Raw genomic sequence first — 14440 nt, forward strand, 5'->3', positions numbered from 1 at the left:
AAAAGAAATCAGAGAAAGCATTTTTTTCACTCAGTGTGCATTCAAACTGTGGAATCTGTTGCCAGAGGGAGCAGTCAAGGCATCTAACATAGTTGAGTTTAAAAGGAATTTGGATAAGTTCTTGAGGGAAAAATACATTCATAAACAATGATTAGATAGATAGACTTTGAAATGTCACTGTTGAGAGGGAGCAGCAAGGAATGGATCTGATCTTTGGGATCCTGGTGGATTGGCCATTGTTAGAGAGTATGGCGGCCTCAATGATTCCTGCAAGTAGGGCTGGATTTATGTATAAGCTAGATGAGCTACAGTTTAGGGCCCCACATGAGGTCTCACAGTCACTAGCATGGAGAACTATTCAACCTAAAATTGACTTCCTCCTTAAATGGGAGGCCTCTTAAATGTTACAGCTTAGGGGCCACAGTACACATCTGTAAATCCAGCCCTTCTTGCGTGGTATGTCTTATGGACATATTGTGTGGGTTAGTGATTAGGCAGAGAGGGGAACAAATTCAAGCAGACTTTATATTGGGCTTGTCCAACCGACGGGCCCTCAGGCCAGATTCTGACCCATTAAGTGCTTTTTTCTGGCCCTTGGAAGCTTGGAAATTCTTGTGGTGCTTGCAGCAGGATTCCTGCTTCCCTGCCGTGACTCAGCTCTCTGTAAGCTTGAGCCGCATGGTTCTGGAAGTTCAGGTTGGTTTTGCAGTTTCAAGTCTTCGCATGACTTGAAATCACGAGATCAACCCAAACTTCCAGCAACACACAGCCCAAGCTTGCAGTGTACCATGTTACAGTGGAGAAGTAGGAATCCTGCTGTTTCTTCTTGAGGGGAAAGAGACTGGGTGAAGACATTGGGGGGGGGGGGGGGGGGGGGGGGGGACATGAGAGAAAGACTGGGTGAAGGCTGGGGAGGGGACAATACACTGTCATATTTTGCCACTATTTGACAAAATATGAGGCAAAAATACGACGGTGTGTGTTTTGGCCCTCCGAATGTTACAAAATATAAAATGTGGCCTCCAACAGAAAAAGGTTGGACAATCCTGATTTATATCAACCCCCATTTCCCTTTAAAAGTTGACCCAGGATAGTACGTGCACAGATCTATCCTGCTGTTATTATAGATAATTTTGCTTTGAAAACTTGCACCAACCTTGCTGCCAGGAATTCTTCTCTGATATGTGCATTCACTTATGTATGCGCTGGTCTTATGCTCATATAAACATGCGAGTATGTGATTGTCAGTTTTCAAAAGCCCCATTTTTGGGCATGGAAATGCCTTTGTAAGTAGTCTTTGGGGGGGGGGCGGAATTGTCAGAGGTGGTGTGCCATTGTCTCCTTAACTCCTCTCTGGCACTTCGCAAGAATCTCCAGGTACAGATGCAAATAGTCTGAGGATGAAGACCTGCCATCTGGTCAGGTAAGACTCCTGCCCCATTTGTCCTCTCTTCTCCAGCACCTCCTCTCCCTGTTTTAAGTAGCATGGGGGAAAATCAGCTGAAGAGTGGCCCCAGCCCTGTCTTTTTAACATACCACAGCTAATGCAGTGAACTCCCCCCACCCTCTGTCTCTTTCCTCAGGTACTGGATCTCACAGTTTCCAGCCGAGTTCGATCTGAACCCTGAACTTGCTGAGCAGATCAAGGAGTTGAAGGGCCTGCTGGCCCGAGAAGGGAGCCGGCGACAAAGCAGCCTGATTGATATTGAGAATGTGTATGTAATGGGGAGTGGTGAATAGGGAAGGGAGGGGGAATGAGATAAAGGCAAGGGAATGTGTGGAAACAGACTATAAAGTATTACAGGGATGAGTATATATCCTTGAAAATGCATCCCCACACAGGCAACTCCCGTTCACATCAGATGTTGATCAGGGCTGGGTAGGTACTGCCATGAGAAAGGTACCTGGTTTAGTCTCCTCTGGGGAGGTAGCGTTCACAGCCTGAGATGAGGTGGGTATGAATTCAGAGCCCATAGTTGCAGGGTTTGGAAGGATCTCGAGTGCATGACCTCAGCCCAAGATGGTCACTGCAGTGACCAGACAAGCTGTGTTGGGGGATATAAAATGGGGCAGAAGAATCCCTGGATAATTAATATAGAAATGAGGAAATTTTATTTAATTTATCACCCACTTGGGGTCAGCTGGTATTCTAAGCGAGGAATAGCACAAAGAATACAAAAACATATTGGTCAATGTTCTAAAGCACTTATATGGTTGTTAGCTGGTGTGGCAGCAGCTGCATAATGGCTTTTATTTTTAAAAATTATTAGGTGATGGATCATTTTGGACATATAAATCACATAGCAGGAAGCATGTGTCACCAGAAAAGAGCAGCGAGTCCACAAATACAATCTAGGATACAAATGAAAATTTATTAATTTCAAATTTCAAACATCCAATATGTACCCCTAAAGCAGGCAGTTAGCCTGAAACATCATAGCACCACTAACAAACAGTGAAAACAATGTTCATCTTCATAAAGACCCTTCGCGAAGAAAAGATTTACATGACAGACCTTATCTTAAAGGAACATAAGAATAGCCATACCTGGGTCAGACCAATGGTCCATCTAGCCCAGTATCCTGCTTCTATCAGTGGCCAATTCAGGTCACAAGTACCTGACAGAATCCTAAAGAGTAACAAGATTCATGCTACTGATCCCCTGGACAAGCAGTGGCTTCCCCGTGTTTATCTCAATAGCAGATTATGGAGTTTTCCTCCAGGAACTTACCCAAATCTTTTTTAAACTCAGATACACTAAGTGCTGATCCACATCCTCTGGCAATGAGTTCTAGAGCTTAAATATTTGTTGATTGAAAAAATATTTCCTCCTGTTCATTTTAGAAGTATTTCCATGTAACTTCCTTGAGTGTCCCCTAGTCTGTATACTTTCTGAAAGAGTAAAAAATCAATTTACGTGTACCCGTTCTATACCACTCAGTATTTTGTTGACCTCTATCATATACCCCCTCAGCCGTCTCATTTCTAAGCCGAAGAATCCTAACCTCTTAAGCCTTTCCGCATATGAGATGAGTTCCATTCCCTTAAGTAATTTTGGTCACCCTTCTTTGAACCTGTTCTCATTCTGCTATATTTTTTTTTAAGATATGGCAACCAGAATGGAACACAATACTCAAGGTGTGGTCACACCATGGAGCGACACAGAGGCATTATAATATCTGATATTTTATTTTCTGCTTCTTTCTTAATAATTCCTAGCATTCTGTTTTCTTTCTTGGCCACTGCCACACACTGAGCAAAAGATTTCAGCGTATTGTGAGCCCATACTGAGGATTTTTCCTATTCATGGTATATCCATAGTAGGTCTCCTCTACACACTATTTTCAACCTGAGGAAAAGGGTCTTGGATTTTATATATTGCCTTTCTGTGGTACAACCAAAGTGGTTTACATTGATTGTATGCAGCAGGGCCGTGCCGATGCGGTAAGCGAGGTAAGCGCCGCAGGGGGGCGCCCACCTCTGGAGGGCGCCGCCGCGGTGCTTACCCTCGCCCCGCCGAGGACTTTAAATCTTTTGGCACCAGAGAGGGGGGTGCCGCCGCTCCCGCTGCTCTTCACGATCCTGGCACCCCCCCCTCCCGCACCAGCCCTTTAAATTTACCTCGTGTGCAAGTAAAAGAAGCGGATCCGATCATCTCATTGGGCCTTCCCTCACTGTCCCGCCCTCCTCTGACGCAACTTCCTATTTCCTCTAGGGCGGGACAGTGAAGGAAGGCCCAATGAGATGATCGGATTCGCTTCTTTTACTTGCACACGAGGTGCTGCGCTCGCTATCGCGTCGGCATTGGCAATTTCTTTTTAAAGACGGGTGGCAGGGAGAAGACGAGGCAGGGTGAGGGTGGGGGACAGATGGGGTGACCGTGAAGGTTGGGGGGGGGGGACTTGGATAGCAGAAGGGACTGGATGGGAGACAGATGGGGTGAGGGGGATTCGGATGGGCAGAAGGGACTGGGTGGGAGACAGATGGGGTGAGGGTGGGGGGCACTTGGATAGCAGAAGGGACTGGGTAGGAGACAGATGGGGTGAGGGGGACTCGGATGGGCAGAAGGGCCTGGGTGGGAGACAGATGAGGTGAGGGTGGGGGGCACTTGGATAGCAGAAGGGACTGGGTGGGAGACAGATGGGGTGAGGGGGACTCGGATGGGCAGAAGGGACTGGGTGGGAGACAGATGGGGTGAGGGTGGGGGGCACTTGGATAGCAGAAGGGACTGGGTGGGAGACAGATGGGGTGAGGGGGACTCGGATGGGCAGAAAGGACTGGGTGGGAGACAGATGGGAGAAGGGGCATGGAGCTGGAACTGGGGTCTGAAAAGTGAGCAGGAGGGAGAATGGGGTCAAGCCTGGGGCAGGGGTGGATGGGAGAATCAATGGATCTGGAACTAGGGGCAGCCGCAGGTGGGAACTGGGAGCCGAAAAGAGGGGGCAGTGAGAGAGGGGGGATAGATCCTGGATGGAATGGGGAGTGAGAGGGAGGGCAGACCCTGAATGGATGGGAGGGCAGAGAGGCATGGATGGGAGGGCAGGGCCCAGGGAGAGGACAAATTGCTGGAAGGGGAGGGGAGAGAGGATTGCTGGCTATGGATGGAGGAGGGAAGGGCAGAGAGGGACAAGGATGGACATGGGGGCCCAGGGAGAGGACAAATTGCTGGAAGGGGAGGGGAGAGAGGATTGCTGGCTATGGATGGAGGAGGGAAGGGCAGAGAGGGACAAGGATGGACATGGGGGCCCAGGGAGAGGACAAATTGCTGGAAGGGGAGGGGAGAGAGGATTGCTGGCTATGGATGGAGGAGGGAAGGGCAGAGAGGGACAAGGATGGATATGGGGGCCCAGGGAGAGGACAAATTGCTGGAAATGGAGGGGAGGGGAGAGAGGAGGATTGCTGGCTATGGATGGAGGAGGGAAGGGCAGAGAGGGACAAGAATGGACATGGATGGGAGGGCAGGACCCAGGGAGAGAGGAGAAATTGCTGGAAATGGATATAGAGCAAGAAATGAAGAAGAAAGGAGAAAAGTAAAGAAATAAATGGAAAGGAAGCCCTGGAAACGGAGTTAAGAGGACAGATAGCAGCAGAATCAGATACTGGGCCAGCATGATCAGAAAAAGAAAGTCACCAGACAACAAAGGTAGAAAAAAATCATTTTATTTTCATTTTAGTGTTTGGAATATGTCCACTTTGAGAATTTACATCTGCTATCTTATTTTGCAATGTATAGCAATTTGTTTCTAAGAATATTGCTGACAATTCCTTTCAGTGTGGCAAGTGGTGAGCGATCATTTTCATGGGGGGGGGGTGATCATTTTCACGGGGGGGGCGCCAACTGATAGTCTGCAGGGGGGCGCCAGAGACCCTAGGCACGGCCCTGGTATGCAGGTACTTCCTTTGTCCCTAGTGGGCTCACAATCTGTTTTTGTACCTGGGGCAATGGAGGGTTAAATGATTTGCCCAGGTTCACAAGGAGTGACAGTGGGAATTGAACCCAGTTCCACAAGTTCTCAGCCCTCCACTCCTAAACTTTGTGATGTGTAAGCACTTCCACATAAAAGTATTAAAGGAAAGGCACTAGCATCTCCACTTTGCTCCACATTGTTTTCAGTGTGTTAGTGGTGCCACGGACTCGCTGGTCTTTTGCAGCGGCTTATTTTAGAAGTACCATTTGCGTTTTAGACATGCATAAACTGGCACTTAAATGTTTATTTTGCATAAACGTCTAAGTTCCGATGTTACAAAGCTGGGATATAAGGAGTCGATATTCAAAGCAATTTAAATAGCCAAGAGAGGTTCCTGACCGGTGGTGTAGCCAGACCTCGACGTTGGGAGGGGTCCGGAGCCCAAGGTGGTGGTGGTGGGGCCACATGCGACATGAGGGGAAGAGCAGGGCAGGCAATGCGGCGGAGAGCTGGAGACCAGCGCTGGACAAACGCTTCAGCTGGCGGGGGTTGAGTCCCCCCGCCAGCCAAACCAGGGGCCCAGGCCCCTATGGCCCCCTGTAGCTACGGCACTGCTCCTGACCATGTAAATTGCTTATTGAGGGCTAACCACGGATATTCAGTGGGTCAACCAGTTAGTACTCATAAATATCTGCGGTTAGGGCCTAAGCTGAAACCAGCTAATTTGGATTTTTTTGGATTTGCTCACACCTTTCTTCAGTAGTAGCTCAAGGTGAGTTACAATCAGGTACACTGGGTATTTCCCTGGCCCTGGAGGGCTCACAGTCTAAGTTGGTACCTGAGGCAATGGAGGGTTAAGCGACTTGCTTGAGATCACAAGGAGCAGCATTGGGATTTGAACCAGGTACTTCTGGATGTCAAGACTGATGCTGTAACCATTAGGCCATCCAGGGGCAGAGTTGGCACTTCTGTGATTAAATGCTGATATTCAGTGCTTATCCGCATAAGGTAACCGCATAAATTGGGCTGCATAAAACACAGTTCTATCTTTATCCAGTTAAGTGCTGAATATTGCACTTAACCACATAAGTGTTAGCTTGCTGTGTATGCACAGATATTTAATTCCGGTGTCTGCACATGACCCAACATTGAATATTCGAGGATATCACTGGGCATAGTCTGGATGTGTTTTGGGCAGGACAAGGGCAGGCCTCAAACACGAATGTTTATTTCTCATTTTGGAAGGGTAATGAACATCTATGTTCCAACAGATCGATGTTAGAATTTACAGCTGCTACTTGGAGAGGCTAGTTTTCCTTTTCAGCAACACTTCACTGGTAGAATTCAGGGGAGTTTTCTCCCCTAATCTCCCAGTTTTTGATGCCACCTCCCCTCCCCTAAAAAGCCAAACTGGTAAGGGATAATGGGATCTGTGATTGGTTTAGGACAAATAAATATGTATATTTCTAAAATGGCTAAGATCATGAATGTTTATGTTCAGGCACATAAACATGTAGGTTGCTATTCTACAACATAAATCTTTATGTGCCGGTGCATAAATGTATATGTGCTCATTTTAACCTGCTGATATTTTAGACATCTGTTTTTCTAAAATGGATGTTCATTAGGGACAGGCAGCCAGAAAGTTTTCATTTCGTGTTGTTCAGTGATTCTCTCTTTTTGTCATCATGGGAGATGACACAAAACAAACATTTTCAGGGCCTCCTTCATGTCCTCCACTCCAGAGCAGAAAAAAACCCCTTCCTATGCCCATGGGTGTAGTTTGACAGTTTCATTTGGGGGGGGTGGGTCAAAGGATGGGGTGTGTGTCTCTCGATCTCCTTCGAGCCCCCCCCCCCCCCCGCCACTGCCACTGCCACCACAGTACTGGAGTCTTCCAGCGGCACCCGGTATTGCCCCCCACCCCCTTCTTCCAATCCCCCAAGCTGCCGGCCACCTCAGTGAAAGTAGCACACACGCTGCTTTAGACCTGCCGTGGAAGCCCTTCTTTCTCCTATAGCTTCCCGCCTTCACAGGAACAGGAAGTTAAAGGAGAAAGAAAGGCTTCTGGGGGCAGGTCTAAAGCAGCCTGCATGCTGCTTTCTCGCAGAGGCTGCCAGTGTCTCGGGGGATTGGAGGATGAGGGGGCAGCTTGTTTGGGGAGGCACTGCCCCCCCTCCCAAACTATGCCCATGCCTGCCCTTCACCCTCCTTGTAGGCCCCCATGGTGGTCCAGCAGGGTCCATTGGGGCAGGAGTGATGCCCATTCACTCTTGTCCATGGCTACAGCTGCATCCAATATGGTGGCTGCAACCTTTCACTACATTTCTCCTGTACTAGGTGAAAGGTTGCAGCTGCCATATTGGATGCAGCTGCAGCCACGGACAGGAATGAATGGGCATCACTCCTGCCCCAATGGACCCTGCTGGACCATCATTATTTTCAGGTAAGCCTGGGGGTGCCTAAGGGGAGTGGTGGAGGGGGGAGGCTTGGATTGTATGAGGTGTGGGGCAGCAGCGTCCTTCATTAGCAAACTAAACCCTGCCCATTTTCATTTGCCAATGACAGGAAATGCCGTTACTAATGACAGCCAGTCTCTAATGTTCTTGTCATTTGTTACCACGGCATAAATGTACATCATGGTTGTACTTTGTTGGAATTGTGTACAGTGTTCAGATCATGTCCAACACTGAGCAGAAAATAAAAATAAATAATGGTATGGGGCTTGCACCTAAAGACGTATGAAAAGAGACTAGAAGACCTGAATATATATACCCTAGAGGAGAGGAGGGACGGGGAAGATATTATACAGATGTTTAAATTATTAGCATTTGTATAGCGCTACCAGACGCACACAGCTACTTGGAGGATATTAATATAGAAACAAATATTTCCAGAGAAGGGAAAATATTATTTTCCCTGTTTATTTTCCATGTTTATTTTGTTTGATTTCTATTGATTACTAATTAGAAAAATGAATGGTATAACCCCCCCCCCCCCCCAAAACTTAAATGGTTGCATGTGCGTTTGCATGTCGAATGGCATTTTAGATGGTAACTCTGGCTGTGAAGGACTAAGGCCGGTGCTGGGCAGGCTTGTATGGTCTGGGTCCTGTATACAGCAGTCCGGTTTAGGATGGGCTGGACATGGCTTTGACAAACTCCAATAATTTGGAACGTGAGGACAGTGCCGGGCAGACTTTTCTGGTCTGTGTCCTGCAATTGACAAGACGGATTTGGATAGGCTGGAGTGGGCTTTGATGGCAACGAAATTAAGGACGAGATCGGGCGGATTGAACAGTCTGTGCCCCAGAAATGCCAGAGAGACAATGATCAAGTATTTTATATCACATTCGTTGTTGGTTTAATCATGACTTGATAATGAGTGTGACTGTTAGGCAGACTGGATGGACCGTTCAGGTCTTTATCTGCCGTCATTTACTATGTTAGATACTGCTCCCTCTGATCTAATTCTGACGCAGTGTCCCAGTATGGTATTGTGGGCCCCTTTGCCCTGTTATCCAGTACTGCTCCAGGTTTTCCAGCATGATGCTGGGAGATTTTCTTCCTCCGGAGCCAGCACTGAGCCAGTGTCCCAGTGTGGTGTTTGGACCACGATTTCCTCTCATCCTGTACACTGACCTAGTATGGTAGGATTTCCCTGGTTATGCTACATTTAGTAGAGGCTTTTTCTTTCTTGGTAAACTGCTTGTTATTCAGTGGGAGGGTCATGCTTTCCTTTCCGACTGGCCAGCATAGGGAGGGTGCAGCCAGTGCTGTTATCCTGGGCTCAAGCCTGCAGGAAAGCTGAAGAAGGCAGACTGCTGTGGTGCTTTTGGATCCCTTCCCAAATGTCTGCCCTCATCCCCAGTATGTCCAGTGGCCCTGCATATGATTCGTACCTATTGCTCCTCTCTCAGTTTGCTGTTTCATGTTGCTGTGGCTCAAGGGCTTACATCTGTTTCCTGTGTTAGGAGTATTTCATTGAGGATATATTCAGACTATGTGTGTTTGTTATTTTTCTGTTCTCTCTCTCTCTTTCTCTCTCTAGATATATATATATATCTAGAGAGAGAGAGAGAGAGAGATGAGGGGGTTTATTTTAAGGTAGTAGAAAAATATAGTCTGTGTTGAACCAGTGAGACTCTCAAGACTCTTCCCCTAGAGGGAACGTATGTGATCCAGAAATGTAAAAAACAGAGAAGAAATTGATTGTATTTGTCCCTCACTGCCACAGTAGCAGCCACTGATGGCAGATAAGGACTAAGGGGGGAAGTTATCCGTGTAGGCTACCGTTAAGATGTGTATTTTACTGTTATCTCCGGTTATTAGTAACTAGGTCTCATTACATAAAATGGGATCTGTGCTAAAATAACACTAGTTAGTGGTAAAATAACACATCTTAATGGTAGCCCATATTGATAACTTTGGCCCAGATATTCAAAATGATCTAAATAGCCAAGGGAGGCTCCTGGCCGTTTGAATCACCTGTCTGGGGCTAACTGGGCATTTTCAGCGGCACTTAACCAGATGGCAGCCAAACACTTAACTGGATAGTAGCCAAACCAAAACCGGTTATTTTGTGGGCATTTTGGGGATGAAGTCGGCACTTAGCCAGTTAAGATAACCACATAAATAAGACTGCATAAAATGCAGGCCTATCTTTATGCGGCCCTTCATAATTTGTTAAGTTCTGAATATTGCACTTAACTGGCTATGTTTTAGCCAGTTCCCTATACCCGTAAATTCAGTGCCGGAGCCTGACATGGCCCAGCATTGAATTTCTGGGAATAACGCCAGTGGCGGTCAGCAAAATGGTGATAGCTGCTGGCTGAATATTGGGCCCTGTGTTTCTAATTGTCTCATTCATTCCGTCCTATTTGTTAACCTTTCTGGTTATCTACCACTTTGGGCAGATGATCACAGAAATTTCAATATTAAAATCATTAGCAAATCGTAACCAACTTTGTGACCGTGTTCTTTCTACTGTCTCCATATGTGTCTCAAGCTTGTTTAAAGACTGACCTCTACCACCTCTGTTGGGAGGCAGTGCTATAAATTTCACCCAAGTAGTTCCTGTGGTACAGTGGGCCCAGGGAAAGAGGGGCCCACTTACAGCCACGTGTCTTCTGAGATAGATCCTTCCCATAGGCATCAGAATGGGGGGAGCCTCAGCTGCCATGATGTCACCAAAATATTGAGCATGATCAAGCACCTTCCTCCCTCCCTGCCACAGCATCTCATGTTCCTTACCGTTATCAGGCACCAGGCCAAGGTGAGAAGACACAACGTGCGATAGCACCGGTAGCAGAGTGCAGTCTAAAAGGCCCTGCCCAAGAGCCTCTCTTGGTCCTGAGATCGGTAGAACCCTCTCACACACCCTCCCCCCAAAGTAAGTTATGTCAAGGACAGGATGCGTTAGAAGATTCTACCGATCTCAGGGCTAAAAGAGGTTCCTGCTGTGGGCCTGGCCATGCGTGTTCCTGTTTTGGTCTGTACTTTGCTACTGGTGCTATTGCTCATTGTGTCTTCTCGCCTTGGCCTGCTGCCTGATAAAGGTTACGAGGTAGAGGAGCTGCAGCAGGGAGGGACGGAGCCGGTGCTTGGCCACAGGGGGACTGGGAAATCAGACTCTGGAACTGTAGAGGTGAAGAAGAGCGGAATAATGATAGGTTAAGTGTGGCTGTGGGGTGAGGGAGATGATAGATGACATTGGGGGCAGCTGTTATGTTCTTATCTCCCCTTGAGTTATTTCCAGTTTTCTCCCTCCCCCTGCTCCCATGAAAGGTGCCTTTCCATCTTCTCTTCTCATACCAGGTCCTCCTCCAGGGCCAGCCTAACTATTAGGCAGGACTAGGCAGTTGATTATGGCAGCAGCTTCTGGGGGCACAAAGGACAGCAACAGTCAAAGAATAGGTCCTGACAACTATACAAAGTAAAAGTAAGAAAGGGGGTGCTTTTACTAGCAGGAAGTGTGAGCAGTTTTCAAACTGCTAATTTACCCAGATTATTTTAGGAATGGTGGTCGTGATTGTTGGAGGGTCCAAGAGGCCTGAAAGTTTTTTTTGGGTGGGAGGTGCAAGACTGAATATTTGCCTAGGGCACTTGATACCCTTGTACCAGTACTGGGAGTGGAGCACATGACTGAAGGTTTACCTAGGGCATAAAATACCTTTGTGCTGTCATAGTCCTCCTCATGTCCCCCTGTTGTTGGATTCCTCTCTTTCTACTCCTTTTTTTTCTCCTTTTGGTTCCTCTCCATTCCACCCCTCCATTATCTCTCCAAGTTATTCTAGATTGTCCCCTCCTCTCTTTCAAGTTCCTCTGACTTTTTTTGGAGTGCCATGCTTGAGAAGAGGCCTTCAAGGTGCAGACATAATGAGCAAACACTTTGTCAAAGCATGAGCTTGTTCTAACATACTCAGGAACAAGAAGCAGTTGGAATCTGAAACAGGACTTTAGTATATAGGGCTTTTTATCTTGTTACAGCTTGAGGCAGGAAGTGAGTTGCATTTCCTCAGGAAAGGATCAGAAAGCACAGGAACTGAGAAGAAAACAGCCAATATTCAATCCTTGAACCCTTAAAATGGTGGCATCTGGTGGTCTTACTTTAGAGTGCAACTTTAACATAGTAGGCTTTAACAAATGGCTATCATATATCTCAACACTCTCCACCCCTTGGCTCCATTTCCCCTATGGGGGCAGGCAAAGAAGTTGCAGACACTCAGTGTGTATAATGGAGCCTGTCACCCTGTTGATACTGTCACCGATATGATTACCAGGGAGAAAGGAAGGCCAGTCTTTTAAATGTGGTGATGATGGCTTTTACCAGGGGGATGTGCTTTATTCTGGGAATGCATCAATGGTCACCCTATCCCTTCTTTGCCCTACACTTCATGGAGGTGTCTTGTGGTGTTGCAGGCCCTCCTATGAGTGGAAGCGGCAGGTTACTCAGAGGAACCCTGTGGCCCAGAAGAAACGGAAAATGTCACTGCTTTTTGACCATCTGCAGTCATCTGAGCTGGCTGAACACCTCACCTATCTAGAGTACCGCTCATTCAGCAAGATTCTGGTAGGTGATTTCATGGGAAACAGAAATGGGTTAACCTGTTCTAATTGACCTGGTATCACGATAGGATATTATATAATAAAGCCTGTATAATACGGCTTTATCTGGTGGAGTGAGGGATGAATGAGACTTTGGGCATACTGGGGCAATTCTATAAGTGGGTGTTTTCATTTAGGTGCTTCAGTGAGTGTGGAGAGAGCCTATTCCATAATGGTTCTGGGCACCCAGATAAGAGCATAACCCAGTATCGGCATGCCTTATATTTATGTGCTGACATAAATATAAGTGGAGGAGTGGCCTAGTGGTTAGAGTGGTAGACTTTGGTCCTGGGGAACTGGGTTCGATTCCCACTGCAGGCACAGGCAGCTCCTTGTGACTCTGGGCAAGTCACTTAACCCTCCATTGCCCCAGGTACAAATAAGTACCTGTATATAATATGTAAGCCGCATTGAACCTGCTATGAGTGGGAAAGCGTGGGGTACAAATGTAAGAAAAATAAATAAAAAAATAAAAACACCAATCATAGATCTGTTGTAACTACAGTCACATAAACGCTGCAGGGATGTGCGAAACTTACAGTAATCTGTAAATTTAGTGTGTAAGTGGGAGACATGCCTATGTCTCACCCATGCTCCGCCCACATGTACACCCCTTGCACTACACACTATGTCACTTATGTGCACCCTTACAGTACAGTGCTTAGTCACTTTGCTGCCACTGATGCATGTAAGTGTACACGTGAAAGTGCTAGTATTCTGTAAATATACGTGTGTAAATGGGGGCATCCAGTTATGGAATTGCTCTTTTTACTCTGTTTTTAACAGTTATTTTGTGATTCCATTTGGTAATGTGTAGTTTGTTTTTATATTATGTATGTAATTATGTAATCCGCTGAGAACTATGGATCAAGCGGAATAAAAGTTTTAAAATAAATAAATAGATGGGGGGGGGGGGGGGGGAGCCTAGGGATGTAACAAGTTCCTCACGGCACTGGTCTTCAGTTTCAGGATTATCATAGCTTCGTGATGCATGGTTGCACTGTGGATAACCCCATCCTGGAGCGATTCATTACCCTCTTTAACAGTGTCTCGCAGTGGATTCAGCTCATGGTGCTCAGCAAGCCCACCGCTCAGCAGCGGGCACAAGTCATCACCCAGTTCGTCAAAGTGGCACAAGTGAGGGATCCCGTCCCATTTGTCCTGGACGCTTTTGCCTTGGTTTGGCTTCTTGTCTCACTCTCTGATGTTCTTTCTCTCCATCTCCTGGGCTGTTGGTTGGTCACTTTCTGTGGCCTCTGTCTATCTCTGCCTGTCTGCTTCAATTTCTGTGGTCTGTCTTTATCTCTTGCTTTGACGTATTACTGTTTTTTCTCCCTTACTAACTTTCTCACTCTTTCTATGGCATACTGTTACATGCTATGTTTTTAGATTCTGGGAAATGGAATATATGGTCAATAAAACCAATCATATCAAGTATCATTTTTATAGTTAACAATAAATTAACAATTAACGTAAAAGAAAATGCAATAAAAATGAACAATAAAATAAGGCAAGACACCTCATCAAATTAAAACAAAATCAAATTAGTGAATTGAACTGGACAGATACAGTACTTCAAATATTCCTTTGCCCATCCCAGGGTGCTGCTCCAGTGATCTGTTTAGATCCTACAGGATCATGAATTAAAAATGCTGGTCCAAAATAATAAATCTTTAGACTAGTTTTAAACTTCTTATGGGAGGTTTCTAGTCGCAGGTCCTGAAGTAGTCTGTTCCATAAGGATGGAACAACTACTGCAAAGGCAGATTGCCTAGTTGAATCAAAACGCACCATCTGGTGTGAGGGGATCACAAGGAGATTGTGTTGTGACTACCTAAATGCACATGCTGGGACTTAAGGGATTAGCAAACCGGCAAGAAAAAAAAAGGGGACCAGTGTAAGAAACTTGATGAGTTAAGATGATTT

General features: G+C 46.5%; 1 protein-coding gene across 5 annotated transcripts in view; it reads left to right on the top strand.

Moving 5' to 3' along the window:
• RASGRP2 (RAS guanyl releasing protein 2) overlaps positions 1-14440 on the top strand; it is an 80360-nt gene that overhangs the window by 39274 nt on the left and 26646 nt on the right. For all 5 annotated transcript variants that reach the window (XM_030218184.1, XM_030218186.1, XM_030218185.1 and 2 more), the window contains exons 4-7: positions 1361-1423; positions 1584-1715; positions 12329-12479; positions 13478-13651. In XM_030218184.1, the coding sequence (XP_030074044.1) occupies positions 1361-1423; positions 1584-1715; positions 12329-12479; positions 13478-13651 (520 nt within the window). The remainder of the gene's footprint in view (positions 1-1360; positions 1424-1583; positions 1716-12328; positions 12480-13477; positions 13652-14440) is intronic.

The sequence above is a fragment of the Microcaecilia unicolor genome, chromosome 11 (assembly GCF_901765095.1).
Source record: "Microcaecilia unicolor chromosome 11, aMicUni1.1, whole genome shotgun sequence".
Taxonomy (NCBI): Eukaryota; Metazoa; Chordata; class Amphibia; order Gymnophiona; family Siphonopidae; genus Microcaecilia; species Microcaecilia unicolor.